Source organism: Salvelinus namaycush, chromosome 6, assembly GCF_016432855.1.
Source record: "Salvelinus namaycush isolate Seneca chromosome 6, SaNama_1.0, whole genome shotgun sequence".
NCBI classification, from domain to species: domain Eukaryota; kingdom Metazoa; phylum Chordata; class Actinopteri; order Salmoniformes; family Salmonidae; genus Salvelinus; species Salvelinus namaycush.
The window spans coordinates 29,371,845-29,389,142 of NC_052312.1; the positions used below are offsets into that span (position 1 = coordinate 29,371,845).

Genomic DNA, 17,298 nt, shown 5'->3' on the forward strand with positions numbered 1-17,298 from the left:
CAGGTTGAAGGAATTGTCTTAGAGCTCCGAGACAGGATTGTGTCGAGGCACAGATCTGAGGAAGGGTACCAAAACATTTCTGCAGCATTGAAGGTCCCCAAGAACACAGTGGCATACATCAGTCTTAAATGGAAGACTTTTCCTTGAGCTGGCCACTCGGCCAAACTGAGCAATCAGGGGAAACGGGCCTTGGTCAGGGAGGTGACCAAGAACCCGATGGTCACTCTGAGAGCTCCAGAGTTCCTCTGTGGAGATGACAGAACCTTCCACAAGGACAACCATCTCTGCAGCACTCCACCAATCAGGCCTTTATAGTAGAGTGGCCAGACGGAAGCCAGTAAAAGGCACATGACAGCCTGCTTGGAGTTTGCCAAAGGCAACTAAATACTGTCAGAACATGAGAAACAAGATTCTCTGGTCTGATGAAACCAAGATTGAACTCTTTGGCCTGAATGCCAACCGTCACGTTTGGAGGAAACCTGGAACCATCCCAACGGTGAAGCATGGTGGTGGCAGCCATCTTGCTGTGAGGATGTTTTTCAGCAGCAGGGACTGGGAGACTAGTCAGGATCGAGGCAAAGATGAACAGAGAAAGGTACAGAGAGATCCTTGATGAAAACCTGCTTCAGAGCGCTCAGGACCTCAGACTGGGGCGAAGGTTCACCTTCCAACAGGACAACAACCCTAAGCACACAGCCAAGACAACACAGGAGTGGCTTCGGGACATGTCTCTGAATGTCCTTAAGTGGCCCAGCCAGAGCCCGGACTTGAACCCGATCAAACATCTCTGCAGAGACCTGAAAATAGCTGTGCAGCAACGCTCCCCGTCCAACCTGACAGAGCTTGAGAGGATCTGCAGAGAAGAATGGGAGGAACTCCCCAAATACAGGTGTTCCAAACTTGTTGTGAAATCATTTTTTTTTGTTTTTGCTGTGTCAATTATGGGGTATTGTGTTTATATTGACGAGGGAAAAAAACAATTGAATCAATTTTAGAACAAGGCTGTAACATAACATGTGGAAGAATCAAGGGGTTGTATACTTTCCAAATGCACTGTATGTTCAGCTAAAGAGAGAGAGATGGACGAGGTAGAGAGAGCAAATGAAAATGAGCAAAAGCAAAAGGGAGAGAAAAAGGATAAAGAGAGAGAGAGAGAGAGAGAGGAGAGAGGAACACTGCTGGTCTGAAGGAGGGAGAGGTACAGAGAGGGATGAAATAAAGACAGAGAAAAAGAGAGCCACCTCTCTTCCCCCTCTCTCTCCCAGGGGAGGAGGAAAGGAGGATAGATGGATGCGAGTGTTAGGGCCTCTGGGCGCGTCGGTGGCAGTCTGCATGCCAAGCTGTGTGTGTGTGTGTGGTGCAGCGGTGCAGCAGGGATAATACTAAATCAGTGGGCACTGTAAACACTATAAATCAACTGCGACACACATACACACAGGCGCATGCTCACACGTGCACACACACACACACACCGACACACACACACACAGAGCCCCTCGCGACATGCACCACTGAACCTCTGCATATTCAACCACACACCAGTTTCAATTCAATTTGCACAGAGAGGGAAGAAGGAAGAGAGGGAGGGAAAAGGAGGGAGAGGAAGGTTAATGAGGGACTAGGAGGTAGAGGAAAGGAGAACTTCGAAACGGGTCTTATTAAAGTTGAAGAAGCATCCATTGACCTAGAACTCTTCAGAGTGTGGTTGAGAGAAGAGAAGACGCACGCAGGGGAAGAGAAGATACATCCGTCAATAAGAGAAACGGAGAGAATAGAAGAGAGGAACTAGGGGAAAGGGCCCAAAGTCTGATTCCTGCTTCATGCCAATGTCACCTTGCAGCAGCTGCTGCTGTCATCCCACTAATGCAGCCAATGTGACCCCTGATCCCTGTAGTTAATGATGAGCGTGGTGCTGGTCTGGGATGTGCTGGGGGAGAAGAGGACACTGGCTGGCACACTCTGTTCAGCCCTACTGGGACTCACATTCATACTTAGTGGCACAGTCTCAAATGACACTCTATTCCCTGTATAAACAGTGCACTACTTTTAAACAGCACCATCTGTGGCCAAATGACCAAAGCACAAATTACATAATTTCTTAAATAGAGCAACATGGGAATAGAGTCAGAGACTTCACTCTTTCAAATATAAAGTGATGGAAACATCACTATTAAGTGGGGTTCTCACCCAGAACCTCAGTAAAAGTTGATGTAGGCATGACAACATACATTTCCATCCTTCTCTCTCTTACCTGGAAATCTCTCTCATCCAGAATAGCTTTCCTCCATCGTACCAGGAAAGCAGCACACACGTAGAGATGGAAGTGAGAGAATCCCTCTGGTTCAGCCTGCAAAGAGAGAGAGAGAATTATACAACAAAACACATTTTATAACATATCAGGAGTTAGCAGCAGTGGAGCGACAGTGAAGATAATACTGTAGCATCCTCCCAGTGCCCTCCATCTGCACCTCTCCACTTAGGCCTACTCTACCTTGACATTATGTTTGATAGGAAGACAAATCTACACTCCGAGTGGGAATTTGGACGCTTGCTGCCTGGCAGAGCGAGAGAAGACGAAAAAAAAAAGAAGAAGATATTAAATAATTTCTGTCACAATCAGAGAATTTACAATCGACTAGAAGCTGAAAGACAAATCCCTGTTAAATTTGCCCTTTACTTTTTCTCCTCCCTTCTTTCAGACGCTCATTACATTTCCAAGCCTAGCTTTTACAGGGCTGAATAAAGGAGGGGAATTAAAGTGAGAGAGAGAGAGTCTGAGATGGCCCTCGTCTATAGCCCTGGATAGTCCTCATCTAAAGGGCTATCCAGGGGAAGACAATTAAAGCTCTTAAAACAGACTGAAGAACTAAAGGAGTGGAAATGGGACAATATGTTCAAGTGCTTACAGTAATACTGGTCTTCACAAACTCTCAACATCCAGTCAACTCATATGCGTATAGTTGAAGTCGGAAGTTTACATACACCTTAGCCAAACACATTTAAACTCAGTTTTTCACAATTTCTGACATTTAATCCTGGAAAAACATTCCCTGTCTTAGGTCAGTTATGATCACCACTTTATTTGAAGAATGTGAAATGTCAGAATAATAGTAGAGAGAATGATTTATTTCAGCTTTTATTTATTTCATCACATTCCCAGTGGGTCAGAAGTTTACATACACTCAATTAGTATTTGGTAGCATTGCCTTTAAATTTTTTTACTTGGGTCAAATGTTTTGGGTAGCCTTCCACAAGCTTCCCACAATAAGTTGGGTGAATTTTGGCCCATTGATCCTGACAAAGCTGGTGTAACTGAGTCAGGTTTGTAGGCCTCTTTGCACGCACACGCTTTTTCAGTTCTGCCCACACATTTTCTATAGGATGGAGGTCAGTGCTTTGTGATGGCCACTCCAATACCTCGACTTTGTTGTCCTTAAGCCATTTTGCCACAACTTCGGAAGGATGCTTGGGGTCATTGTCCATTTGGAAGACCCATTTGCGACCAAGCTTTAACTTCCTGACTGATGACTTGAGATGTAGCTTCAACATATTTTTCCTCCCTCATGATGCCATGTATTTTGTGAAGTGCACCAGTCCCTCCTGCAGCAAAGCACCCCCACAAAATGATGCTGCCACCCCGTGCTTCATGGTTGGGATGGTGTTCTTCGCCTTGCAAGCTTCCCCCCTTTTCCTCCAAACATAACGATGGTCATTATGACCAAAAAGTTCTATTTGTGTTTCATTAGACCAGAGGACATTTCTCCAAAAAGTACGATCTTTGTCCCCATGTGCAGTTGCAAACCGTAGTCTGGCTTTTATATGGCGGTTTTGGAGCAGTGGCTTCTTCCTTGCTAGAGGCCTTTCAGGTTATGTCGATATAGGACTCGTTTTACTGTGGAAAAAATACTTTTGTACCTGTTTCCTCCAGCATCTTGTACCCGTTTCCTCCAGCAAGGTCCTTTGCTGCTGTTCTGGGATTGATTTGCACTTTTCACACAAAAGTATGTTCATCTCTAGGAGACAGAACGAGTCTCCTTCCTGAGCGGTATGACGCCTGCGTGGTCCCATGGTGCTTATACTTGTGTACTATTTTTTGTACAGATGAATGTGGTACCTTAAGGCGTTTGGAAATTGCTCCCAAGGATGAACCAGACTTGTGGAGGTCTACAATTTTCTTTCTGAAGTCTTGGCTGATTTCTTTTGATTTTCCCATGATGTCAAGCAAAGAGGCACTGAGTTTGAAGGTAAGCCTTTAAATACGTCCACAGGTATACCTCCAATTGTCTCAAATTATGCCAATTAGCCTATCAGAAGCTTCTAAAGCCATGACATCATTTTCTGGAATTTTCCAAGCTGTTTAAAGGCAAAGTCAACTTAATGTAAGTAAACTTCTGACCCACTGGAATTGTGATACAGTGAATTATAAGTGAAATAATCCGTCTGTAAGCAATTGTTGGAAAAATTACTTGTGTCACGCACAAAGTAGATGTCCTAACCGACTTGCCAAAACCATAGTTTGTTGACAAGAACTTTGTGGAGTGGTTGAAAAACGAGTTTTAATGACTCCAACCTAAGTGCATGTAAACTTCCGACTTCAACTGTATGTATATTTGCATATTATCTCAGCCAAAATCAACAATCAAACAGTCTCAGAGAGAAGGAGCCGAGATATGGAGCAGAGAGATATAGTGTGCGCATACTGTGTGTGTGTGTGTGTGTGTGTGTGTGTGTGTGTGTGTGTGTGTGTACATATGCGTGTGTGTCTGGGAGCGAGAGAGCAGCTCACACTAAGCAATAACCCAATAACCACATTGGGTCCGACTGGGCCAGCTTATGATTAATTCCACCAGTGTCTCTACAAAACTTCCCTGGGACAGACGCAGCGCCATGTCAAGACCCTCTGAAGGAAAGGACATTTATTCCCACTTTCCTGAGTAAATAGTTAGGACTAATGCTGTTCTCACTGGCGAAGAGGGGGTTGTTCAAAAATTACATTCTCCATTCCCGGGGCAGGCGTGCTGCAGTTCAGTGGCGCAGCACAGTGAAGCAAAGCACAGGGCGAGGGTGATATTTGCGTATTCACAGCGAGGGGCGACGGGGCTGGTCGTTTATGCCAGACACGGAGAGAACGTAATGAAAATCAATGGCTGTGTTCCTTCTTCAAGCCAATAAACAGGCAGGACAGACAGGACAGGGAGAGTGCTCTTCAAGGGTAACTAACTGTCGGAGGTACGGCTGTGGAAACAATCCCTTCACATTGAGGTTTAAACATACACAGGTTTGACACACTGCAGAGTGCAGACTGTTAATATGGATATAGCTGTGTAGGGAACATCGACTAAGCCAACAGCTAAGCAAATCACTTCTCTACATAGAAATTCCAACACATCTATGCTATGTACATATTATGAAGCATGAGATATGGTAGCTTCACATTAGTTACTATCAAAGTTCATACTTGCTAAAAATGATTATTCCTTTTTAACCTTTTATTTAACTAGAACAAATTCTTATTTACAATGACGGCCTACCCCGGGCCAAACCCGGACGACGCTGGGCCAATTGTGCGCCGCCCTACGGCCGGATGTGACGCATTCGGACCAGGGACTGCAGATGCAGTGCCTTAGACCGCTGCGCCACTCGGGAGTCTACTCCATACAATTCCCCCATTCTTCATCATACAACCTCTCTAACTTCCTACTAGAGGTCATTTTCAATAAGCAGACAGTATTAATGGTAAACTAGACTAGTGGGTGTAATTATACATAATTAAAATTATACATAATTATACATGGCAGTGATGCCAGGGTACACCTTAAAGGAAAAAAGACACTATATTTTGGTATCTTTTTCATTAATCCACTGTTGATACGGAGTAAGATGCTTTTAGCTCCGAAGCAACTTCGCAGTATTTTTTTATTCATTATTTCTTACATTTTTAGCTCAAAACTTTTATTTTTTTGTGTTATTACATACCACCGGAAAGCAATGCCACTCCGACATTGCTCGTCCTATTATCTATTTATTTCTTAATTCCATTCTTTTACTTTTAGATGTGTATGTATTGTTGTGAATTGTTAGATACTACTGCACTGTTGGAGCTAGAAACACAAGCATTTCGCTACACCGGCAATAACATCCGCTAAATAAAATTAGATTGATTCAGTCCCAAAATGTTGTGCATGTCAGCAGTCACGTTTTCAAGAAGCAAAGTGTCACTGGCCACATCATCATGATGACGTGTTTCGCAATATCTTGAAAACTTACACGCAAAACATTTTGGGACTATATCAACAATGGACTAATGAAAAAATAAAAAAGATAATTTAAGTGGAGTTTTCCTTTAAGTGTCAGTTAACTGCAGCAGCGTCTAGTCGTGGATCATTTGAATTGTTTCTCTCTCACTGCTTCTCGGGGGAATGGGACCATGATGGGACCTTAATAAATGATCACAATAAAAGAAAAGGCACTGGATGCTCTTTCTCCTTCTGTCTCTATGACTTTCCTTGTCCTTTTTGCCTTCCCAATCTGTGCCTTTGCTTTCTCTCAATACATTATTTTTTTTAAATGTAAACTTTATTTAACTAGGCAAGTTGGTTAAGAACAAATTCTTATTTACAATGACGGCCTCCCGGGGAACAGGGGATTAACCGGCCTTGTTCAGGGGCAGAACGGCAGATTTTTACCTTGTCAGCTCGGGGATTCGATCCAGCAACCTTTCGGTTACTGGCCCAACGCTCTAACCACCTGCCGCCCAAAAATACATCTTTGAACTCTAGTTCTTTCTTAGCCTCTGTCTTCCCTCTCAGCCACTCTCTCTCCTTCCCTCTCAGCCACTCCCTCCCTCTCCTCTTCTTCCCTCTCAGCCACTCTCTCTCCTCCTTACCTCTCAGCCACTCTCTCTCCTCCTTACCTCTCAGCCACTCTCTCTCTCCCCTCCCTCTCAGCCAATCTCTGCCTCTACTCTTTCCTATTAGCCAAACTCAGACTCTCCTCTTTCCTATTAGCCAAACTCAGCCTCTCCTCTCAGCTAATCTCAGCCTCTCCCCTCTCAGCCAAACTCTGCCTCTCCCCTCTCAGCCAAACTCTGCCTCTCCCCTCTCAGCCAAACTCTGCCTCTCCCCTCTCAGCCAAACTCTGCCTCTCCTCTCCCCTCTCCCCTCTCAGCCAATCTCTGCCTCTCCTCTTTCCTATTAGCCAAACTCTGCCTCTCCTCTCAGCCAATCTCAGTCTCTCCTCATCCCTCTCAGCCAATCTCAGCATCTCCTCTCCTCTTCCCTCTCAGCCAGTCTCAGCCTCTCCTCTCCCCTCTCAGCCAATCTCAGCCTCTCCTCTTCCCTCTCAGCCAATCTCAGCCTCTTCTCTTCCCTCTCAGCCAATCTCTGCCTCTCCTCTTCCCTCTCAGCCAATCTCTGCCTCTCCTCTTCCCTCTCAGCCAATCTCTGCCTCTCCTCTTCCCTCTCAGCCAATCTCTGCCTCTCCTCTCCTCTTCCCTCTCAGCCAATCTCTGCCTCGCCTCTCCTCTTCCCTCTCAGCCAATCTCAGCCTCTCCTCTTCCCTCTCAGCCAATCTCTGCCTCTCCTCTCCTCTTCCCTCTCAGCCAATCTCAGCCTCTCCTTTTCCCTATCTTCCAATCTCTGCCTCTCCTCCCCTCTTCCCTCTCAGCCTCTCCTCTTCCCTCTCAGCCAATCTCAGCCTCTCCTCTTCCCTCTCAGCCTCTCTCTCAGCCTCTCCTCTTCTCCACCCTCTCAGCCAATCTCAGCCTCTCCTCTTCTCTTTCCTCTGAGCCACTCTCAGCCTCTCCTCTCCTCCCTTCTCTCCTATTCTTCCCTCTCGGCCTTCTGTCCTCCTCTTCCACTCACAGCCTCTCCCTCTCAGCCTCTCTCTCAGCCTCTTTCTCTCGCTCAGCCTCTCTCTCGCTCAGCCTCTCTCTCGCTCAGCCTCCCTCTCCCTCTGTCTCCCCCTCTCTCACTCTCTCACTCTCTCGCTCAGCCTCCCTCTCAGCCTCCCCATCTCTCAGCCTCCCTCTCTCTCTCTCTCAGCCTCCCTCTCTCTCTCTCTCGCTCAGCCTCCCTCTCTCTCTCTCTCGCTCAGCCTCCCTCTCTCTCTCTCTCTCGCTCAGCCCCCCTCTCTCTCTCTCAGCCTCCCTCTCTCTCTCTCTCTCCTCAGCCTCCCTCTCTCTCTCTCTCTCTCTCTCCTCAGCCTCCCTCTCTCTCTCTCTCTCTCCCTCTCTCTCTCTCTCAGCCTCCCTCTCTCTCTCTCGCTCAGCCTCCCTCTCTCTCTCTCTCTCTCGCTCAGCCTCCCTATCTCTCTCTCAGCCTCCCTCTCTCTCTCTCTCGCTCAGCCTCCCTCTCTCTCTCTCTCGCTCAGCCTCCCTCTCTCTCTCTCTCGCTCAGCCTCCCTCTCTCTCTCTCGCTCAGCCTCCCTCTCTCTCTCTCTCGCTCAGCCTCCCTCTCTCTCTCTCGCTCAGCCTCCCTCTCTCTCTCTCGCTCAGCCTCCCTCTCTCTCTCTCTCTCTCTCTCTCTCGCTCAGCCTCCCTCTCTCTCTCGCTTAGCCTCCCTCTCTCTCTCTCGCTCAGCCTCCCTCTCTCTCTCGCTTAGCCTCCCTCTCTCTCTCTCGCTCAGCCTCCCCCTCTCTCTCGCTCAGCCTCCCTCTCTCTCTCTCGCTCAGCCTCCCTCTCTCTCGCTCGCTCAGCCTCCCTCTCTCTCGCTCGCTCAGCCTCCCTCTCTCTCGCTCGCTCAGCCTCCCTCTCTCTCGCTCGCTCAGCCTCCCTCTCTCTCGCTCGCTCAGCCTCCCTCTCTCTCGCTCGCTCAGCCTCCCTCTCGCTCAGCCTCCCTCTCCCTTTCTCTCGCTCAGCCTCCCTCTCGCTCGCTCAGCCTCTCTCCTTTTCCCTCTCAACCACTCTCTCTTCTTCTTCCCTCTCAGCCTCTCTCTCACTCTCTCCTCTTCTCTCTCTCAGCCTCAGTGTCTCACAGCCTCAGCCTCTCCCTCTCTCAGCCTCTCTCTCTCTCTTCTTCCCTCTCAGGCTCTCTCTTCTTCCCTCTCAGGCTCTCCCTCCTCTGCCCTCTCAGCCTCTCCCTCCCTCTTCTTCTTCTTCCCTCTCAGCCTCTCTCCCTCCACCCCCCCCTCTTCTTCTTCTTCCCTTTCAGCCACTATCTCTTTGACTCCCTCCTCTTCTTCCCTCTCAGCCACTCGCTCTCCTCTTTTTCCTCTCTCTCAGCTCCTCTTTCTTTCTCTCTCTCTCTCAGCCCCTTTCTCTCTCTCTCCCTCAGCCCCTTTCTCTCTCTCTCCCTCAGCCCCTTTCTCTCTCTCTCAGCCCCTCTCTCTCTCTCTCCCTCAGCCCCTCTCTCTCTCCCTCCCTCAGCCCCGCTGTCCCTCCCTCAGCCCCCCGCTGTCCCTCCCTCAGCCCCCCGCTGTCCCTCCCTCAGCCCCGCTGTCCCTCCCTCAGCCCCGCTGTCCCTCCCTCAGCCCATTTCTCTCTCTCTCTCTGAGCCCTTTTCTCTCTCTCAGCCCATTTCTCTCTCTCTCCCTCAGCCCCGCTCTCTCTCTCTCCCTCAGCCCCGCTCTCTCTCTCTCCCTCAGCCCCTCTCTCTCCCTCTCCCTCAGCCCCGCTCTCTCTCTCTCCCTCAGCCCCGCTCTCTCTCTCTCCCTCAGCCCCGCTCTCTCTCTCTCCCTCAGCCCCGCTCTCTCTCTCTCCCTCAGCCCCGCTCTCTCTCTCTCTCTCAGCCCCGCTCTCTCTCTCTCCCTCAGCCCCGCTCTCTCTCTCTACCTCAGCCCCGCTCTCTGTCCCTCCCTCAGCCCCACTCTCTGTCCCTCCCTCAGCCCCACTCTGTCCCTCCCTCAGCCCCCCTCTGTCTCTCTCTCCTCAGCCTCTCTCCCACTCAGCCTCTCTCCCACTCAGCCTCTCTCCGCCTCTCTCCCCCTCAGCCTCTCTATGTGTGCCAGGCCCTCTTCAGCGCAACCTGTTTAAAGATGTAAGAGGGCCACAAAGACGCCTCACTACAAGGACACTTATCCTACACATGCAGCTCTACACGCACACACTAAAGAGAAAAGAGGGACGCATTAAGACGCTGCATGTGCCACTATGGCAGTCCTCTGCCACGCGGTCAGAGCAGGATGTGTTGGAGTGAGCCAAGCTGCCCAATTATATCTGCTTTAACAAGCCTGCTAATGACCACGAAGTACAAGACCTCTCCACTCACATTACAATAAGGACATGTCTGTTAAATAAGTCTTATGCCGTTTAGACTAGCCAATACATGTAGCGTGGAATGTAGGCTAGATTGGGAGAAAGGTCTTGCATAAAACGCTGGAATCATGACTGGGAATCACCTTCTCGAGAAGGAGAGATGAAGATGGAGGAGGAGTGGTGGAATTAGAAAACAGAGGGAGAGACGGAAGAGAGAGAGCTAAGACATGGCAGAGCACACACCTCATCTCCACTGTCAATCACTCAGGCTGGGGACAGGCAGAGAGGGTAGAGGGCGGAGTAGTAGAGAGACCGAGAGAGAGAGACCATAGACTGAGGCATACTGAGAGAAACAGATAAACTGACAGAGCGAAGGAAGAAAAACAGAGATACAGAGAGAGAGAGAGAGAGAGAGAGAGAGAGAGAGAGAGAGAGAGAGAGAGAGAGAGAGAGAGAGAGAGAGAGAGAGAGAGAGAGAGAGAGAGAGAGAGAGAGAGAGAGAGAGAGAGAGAGAGAGAGAGAGAGAGAGAGAGAGAGAGAGAGAGAGAGAGAGAGAGAGAGAGAGAGAGAGAGAGAGAGAGAGAGAGAGAGAGAGAGAGAGAGAGAGAGAGAGAAGTGTTTTGCAGAGTGAGTTATGGTCTTGCTGATGATTGCCTATTGGTCTACCCTCACGGCTTTAATCTGACCAGCTGATGGGTAGGAGTCAGTCGCGCGCACACATAGACACACACTTTATTAACAGAGGGACTTCTGGGAGTGAGAGAGTGATCACCAATCGCTTGTGATTACCTCAGCCCCATGTTCTCCAACATTTCTCAGAGTCTATAATCTCATCTCACTCTCTCTCTCTCTCTCTCAATATCCCCCCATTCAACTCTATCTTCCACCCTCAGCCCTTCATACAGACTACCTCATCCTCCATATAAGTCTTCACACTAAAAGACTATAGTACACCCTCTGATAATTACTGACTGTAAGTTTCTCTATAGTGTGCCGTATGCTTCCAGACTTCCATCTCCTTCCCTATTGTTATTCCTGGTGCCAGTCCCGGTGTCAGAGTCACAGTATTGGAGAAGACAGGCATGGGTTTGCCTGAGTGGGCCTGACCTGCAGACAAGGTGTACAGTACTGAGGTTCTCTATGTGATCAGAGGAGAGAGGTGCAGAGTCAGGGAGTCAGGCGCTCCAAACTGCATCGCAAGCTGTCTGTCTCTCATCTCAACCTTAACTAGTCCTGTTTGATGTGGGACTAAACCTCTTTGTGGAAAACTGATACGCAGGATTCAAACCCTGAAGGTGAGAGTAGCCAGGAGCGTTGAGGTAGTGGGTGATGTGTGTGTGTGCCTGTGTGTGAGGGAAAACTCCTGCTGAGAAAACAAATCTACAAAAGGCCTGTTGCTGTATCCTGAGGGAGACAGAGGACATCCATGGGAAGGGTGTGTGTGTGTGTGTGTGTGTGTGTGTGTGTGTGTGCGTGCGTGCGTGCGTGCGTGCGTGCGTGCGTGCGTGCGGAGTCAGTTCAGCAGCAACACTTCACACACAGGGGGGTTAGCACTTGGCGAAATGCTGCAGCATACTGCAGACCAGAGCAGTGTGAAAGCACAGCAAGGTGTTTACGGTGTGTGTTGGGCTCTCTGTGTCAGTGTGTGTCCTCACACGTGAAAGCTCAGTCCTGAATGGATCCCGACACAGCTTGTCAGTGTGTTTGTATGTCTACAGCATAGGGGAAAAAGGACAGAGAGACAGAGGGATGAAGCGAACAGGGCCGTGGAGGAGAGGGATAGAGTGAAAGAGAGAACGGTGTAGAGGAGGAGAGAGGACGAGAAAGATGGAGAGAGCGGTGCAGAGGAGGAGAGGTATAGAGAGATGGAGTGAGCGAAGCGGCAGAGTTCTGTTTTTTATAGAGAGCAGAACAGATTAAGTATTGATGCTTGGGGCCGTGTGGCTGACCCCACCTCTAACCCTGTCTGTGCCTGCTGGGGATTGGAGCTCTGTCTCACCAATCAGCCAATCATTAGGAGGCCCCTGGGGGCCTGGAGGGGAGGGGTAAAGGGGCTGGGGCCACATCCCCGAGGATCATTTTGCCGTTCCTGTGCCCTGCAGAGGTATACACTCTCTCTTCCTCACTCAATCTCCCTCAATATCTCTGTTGCGCTCTCTCCATCTCTCTCATTACCTCTCTCTTTAAGCCCTGCAGTCTCCATCTGTCATTCTCCCTCTCCTTCTCTCTCTCTGGATAGACATAACGTAATAAGGTAAAACACTACAGCCTTCTCTGACAATATAGGCAACCAAAATATAGGAAAATAAAGAAAGGAAAATCCGAACAGACAAATGTTGGCTATACCATTGCCAAAGATAACACTCTCATTTTAAGTAAGAGTAGTGCCATTGACAGCGCGTGAGTTTCAAGTTCGGGGAAGCAACAACCACAAAAAAGTGTAGTTTTGTTTTATCTTTAATGATAAGTATGCCGTGCGTCTATCATCGCATTTGCAGACTAATGTAAGACAGTGTACTATTCCTAATGTGATGAGTAGATCGGATAGTCCATCAATTCGGCTAGTAATATAACTGACTCACTGTTTGCAGGATATTTCACGCAATTCTACGACACTTTACTCTCCACGACTGGAGATAATAGCAGCCTTTTTAATACGCAGAAATGACAGGGTAGGCTACTCTGCTGACACTGAAAAACTGAGACCGGCATTGTCGTGAATGCATCCATCTCATCGAGGCCGATGAAAAGGGGAGACACATATTGTTGGCGTTGACGTCCATCAAGCCTGGATGAGGTAATTGCCCTAAAAAAACTGTTCAGGAGCACGGACTCACCCAATGATAAAGACAGTGAATATGCGCACTCACCGGGGATATGGCTGATGCTCTCCCAATGAGATAAGCATCTGTTCGCTCAATAAATAGCCTATTGCGAGTTGAGAATGTGTATAGCCTAACTAAAGACAGGTCCTAGTTTTATCTTTGTCTCCTCTCTTTTGTGTTTTTCCAGCGATTGTATTTTGAAATATTACGATAGGCCTCGGCCTATTTTAGATGCATTTCACTGACAGCCGCAAATCAACAATCCTCTATTTGACATGTTATGCGCGGTGCCCGATTTGCGTGCCTCCCGACATTAGGAAATGCCCTGGCCTCGGGATTTAAAAGAATCTGCAGCTATTTTCGAAAAAATAAGCTAATGATAATCTGTGGCAAAAATCATGCTCTCTGGTGTCGTGTTTTGAAGGATAGTATATATTTTTGTAAAGACAGCAGTAATTATATACTGTCATTTTAAGTAATTTACTTTAGGGGAAGCTTCTATTGGAGGGCAGATATGCTGTGAACCATTCCAACAGCTAGCACAGTTCTGCCTAAACCTAACTATCTTCTGCCCATATGAACAAAGTTGTTTCTGGCCATATAAAGAACAGGTACGCATGATTTCATGAAAAGCAGCAAACGGACAACATTAGGTCATTTATTAAATTATGTAAAACAAACAGAAACAAGCAATAGGCTACAGCTCGCTTCACAGTTTCCCTGCCAAATAGGCCTATATGATACCTTCCACAAAAAGTGTTGCCCGACAACAACACACGTAAGCCTGCACAGCATAGTTCTAGAGAAGGGAATCTACCTCTCTGCCTTGGGGCTCTTTACAATGAAGCGGTGTAGCAGTAGTGACGGGGGCAAAAATGTATACAGTTACATATCAGGATACTATTTTTGACGATATATCGCAACGTTTTGACATTATCGTACCAAAACTCCAGTATTTTCCCTTCATGGCTTGTTCTCCTTTTTAAATTAGAGAGACAATTTGTTTTCAGCACTTATTTCCACGACTGAGCAAAAATCGTTTTCTCATGGCCCTCGCTTGTTCCTCTGCAGCGGACATGTGGTGAGAAATATTTTGGGAAAATGGAATTGCAATACATATAGAATCATGAGAATCGCAAATACATATCGTATCGGCACCTAAATATTGTGATAATATCGTATTGTCAGGTCCCTGGCAACTCCCAGACCTATGTAGCGGCACACATTCTGCACCATGCATACCGTGTTTCTGTCTTCCTGGTTACACAAAAGGGGGGAGGCTTTCTGCTCCTTAACACCCCCTTGCTAATGCATTCACACAGAGCCACTTGCTAATTTCATGCTCTGTTGCAACAAGGATAATTTGGACACCCCTCTGTCAGGGACGAGTGGAGCGAAGGAAGTGTGAATGTGTGTGTGAGGGATTTTAGGAACAGTGGTTTGGGTGGGTGTGTGGTATGGGTATGAGAAGAAGCAATGAATGAACATCCATTACATGCAAACACACACTTCGTCTTTCTCTCTGGCGCACGCACACACAATCAAATGGTAGCCCACCTTCAAAAGTCATATTTACTCTATTTCAGTCCTGCCAGTCACATTGGTAATACAATGGTAATTCACACATGAACTTCTCTGCGTGAACAGCTGTGGAGGGCCGCTGCATTCTGTCGCCTGTTTGACATTTGACCTGTGATGTGAGGCAGAACCACCACCGTACTTCAGCGGTCACCAGCAGAACCCCTAAGGGCTGTACATACCATGCCCTGATCCTGCCTGCATTAACGCGACACACACACACACACACACACACACACACACACACACACACACACACACACACACACACACACACACACACACACACACACACACACACATATACATATACATACACACACACACACACACACACACACACACACAGACACAGACACACACGGGAATAGCCCTAGGGCTGGCTGCAGGCGTTTCCACCTCCAGGTCTGTCCACAGTAACTACCTGTGAGAGCGGATACAGGACCCAACCAATGACTACACTGTATAATAAGGCCACAGCACACAGCATGGCAGTCATGCCACAAACGCACACGGTGGCACGGCAGTCATGGCTAATACCAGTCATGGCTAATACCAATTATTCGATACAAATCGAATAATCCCACGTGGACAGACTGTGTAATTTACACGCATATGTAAGTCATTTACAAAGCAACTAAAGCAGGCGATGATAATGAATTAGAATGTCTTGTGAGTGCATACGGACACATGGCATTACATATGGAGGATGTGTTGGAGGGCAGCGTGGAGGGAGCAGATGGGCTGACTGCAGAGAGAGAATTTCAACACAGGTTAAACCCTCCCCTGACATACTGCTGCTCTAATGGCACAATACAAGCCTGTTGAGGCTCAGCGGCTCACACACACACACACACACACACACACACACACACACACACACACACACACACACACACACACACACACACACACACACACACACACACACACACACACACACACACACACACACACACACACACACACACACCAGCCTAACCAATAACTACATATGCTCTGACATTGCTTTGCACTTTTCTCTGACGTTCATGAAAACAAGCACTAACTGTGCAACAGCACACTTATGCTGCCACTCGATGGAGAACATTCTATACGTGGCATTCTACAGCCTACATTCTACAGGCTTGGAAACAAAGCCAACCTCCCCAAAATCCCACCTTCACAACACAAGAAGTATACGTGTACTCATACGTGTACAGACTCTCAAGTTTGAAAGGTAGAACTATGTCCTTCTCCTGACACAATAACCACTAATGTAAAGAAATCCCCTCTGAACCTTGTGTGACCGAATTTACCTTTGGAAGCATGTCGAGAGCAGCCTTGGTAAATACAGTATAAACCTTCCCAGTCTGATGGAGAATGTAGGGGAGGCATAAAGGAAGAGAAGAGGCGAGAAGAAGAGAAAGAAGAGGTCTCCAAGACAAACATGCCCCAGTGAGAGCAACAGACAAAGACAGTGAGGTGCTGCTGTGTTGTCAAAAGGCCATATGGCTCAGCAGGAGATTAAATATTAATGTGTGAAAGTGGGCTAATTTGGACACTACTGAGATGTCCTTAAGGTGAGTTAAGGCGTCCGCATGCTTCCCAGTTGAAACAGTTCGATAGAATTTGTGCATATACAATACATTACCAAAAGTGTGTGGACACCTGCTCATCAAACATCTCATTACAAAATCATGGGCATTAAAAAGGAGTTGGTCCCCCCTTTGCAGCTATAACAGCCTCCACTCTTCTGGGAAGGCTTTCCACTACACGTTGAAACATTGCTTTAGGGACTTGCTTCCATTCAGCCACAAGAGCATTAGTAAAGTCGGGCACTGATGTTGGGAGATTAGGCCTGGCTCGCAGTCGGCATTCCAATCCATCCCAAAGGTGTTCGATGGGGTTTAAGTTCAAGGCTCCGTGCAGGCCAGTCAAGTTCTTCCGCACTGAACGGCAAACCATTTCGGTATGGACCTTGCTTTGTGCATGGGGGAATTGTCATGCTGAAACAGGAAAGCGCCTTCCCCAAACTGTTGCCACAAAGTTGGCAGCACAGAATTATCTAGAATGTCATTGTATGCTGAAGCGTTAAGAATCCCCTTCATTTGAACCACACCATGAAAAACAGCTCCAGATCACTATTCCTCCACCAAACTTTACAGTTGGCACTATGCATTGGGGCAGGTAGCGTTCTCCTGGCATCCGTCAAACCCAGATTTGTCCGTCGGACTGCCAGATGGTGAAGCCTGTTTCATCACTCAACACGTTGCTTCCAGAGGCAGTTTGGAACTCAGTAGTGAGTGTTGCAACCGAGGACAGATTATTTTTTACACGCTACGCGCTTCAGCACTCGACGGTCCTGTTCTGTGAGCTTATGTGGCCTACCACTTTGCGGCTTAGCCATTGTTACTCCTAGATTTTTCCACTTCACAATAACAGCACTTACAGTTGACTGGGGCAGTTCTAGCAGGGCAGAAATTTGACGGACTGACTTGTTGGAAAGTTGTCATCCTACGACAGTGCCACGTTGGAAGTCACTGAGCTCTTCAGTAAGGCCATTCTACTGCCAATGTTTGTCTATGGAGATTGCATGGCTGTGTGCTCGATTTTGTACACCTGTCAGCAACGGGTGTGGCTGAAATAGCAAAATCCACTAGTTTGAAGGTGTATGCACATACTTTTGTATATATAGTGTATTATGAGGAGATTTTGTGATGT

General features: G+C 47.8%; 1 protein-coding gene across 2 annotated transcripts in view; it reads right to left on the reverse strand.

Annotated features, from left to right (window-relative positions):
* The window catches only part of LOC120049843 (TBC1 domain family member 22B-like), a 189,730-nt gene that overhangs the window by 23,119 nt on the left and 149,313 nt on the right, over nt 1–17,298 (reverse strand). For both annotated transcript variants that reach the window (XM_038996298.1, XM_038996297.1), the window contains one exon: nt 2,252–2,347. In XM_038996298.1, the coding sequence (XP_038852226.1) occupies nt 2,252–2,347 (96 nt within the window). The remainder of the gene's footprint in view (nt 1–2,251; nt 2,348–17,298) is intronic.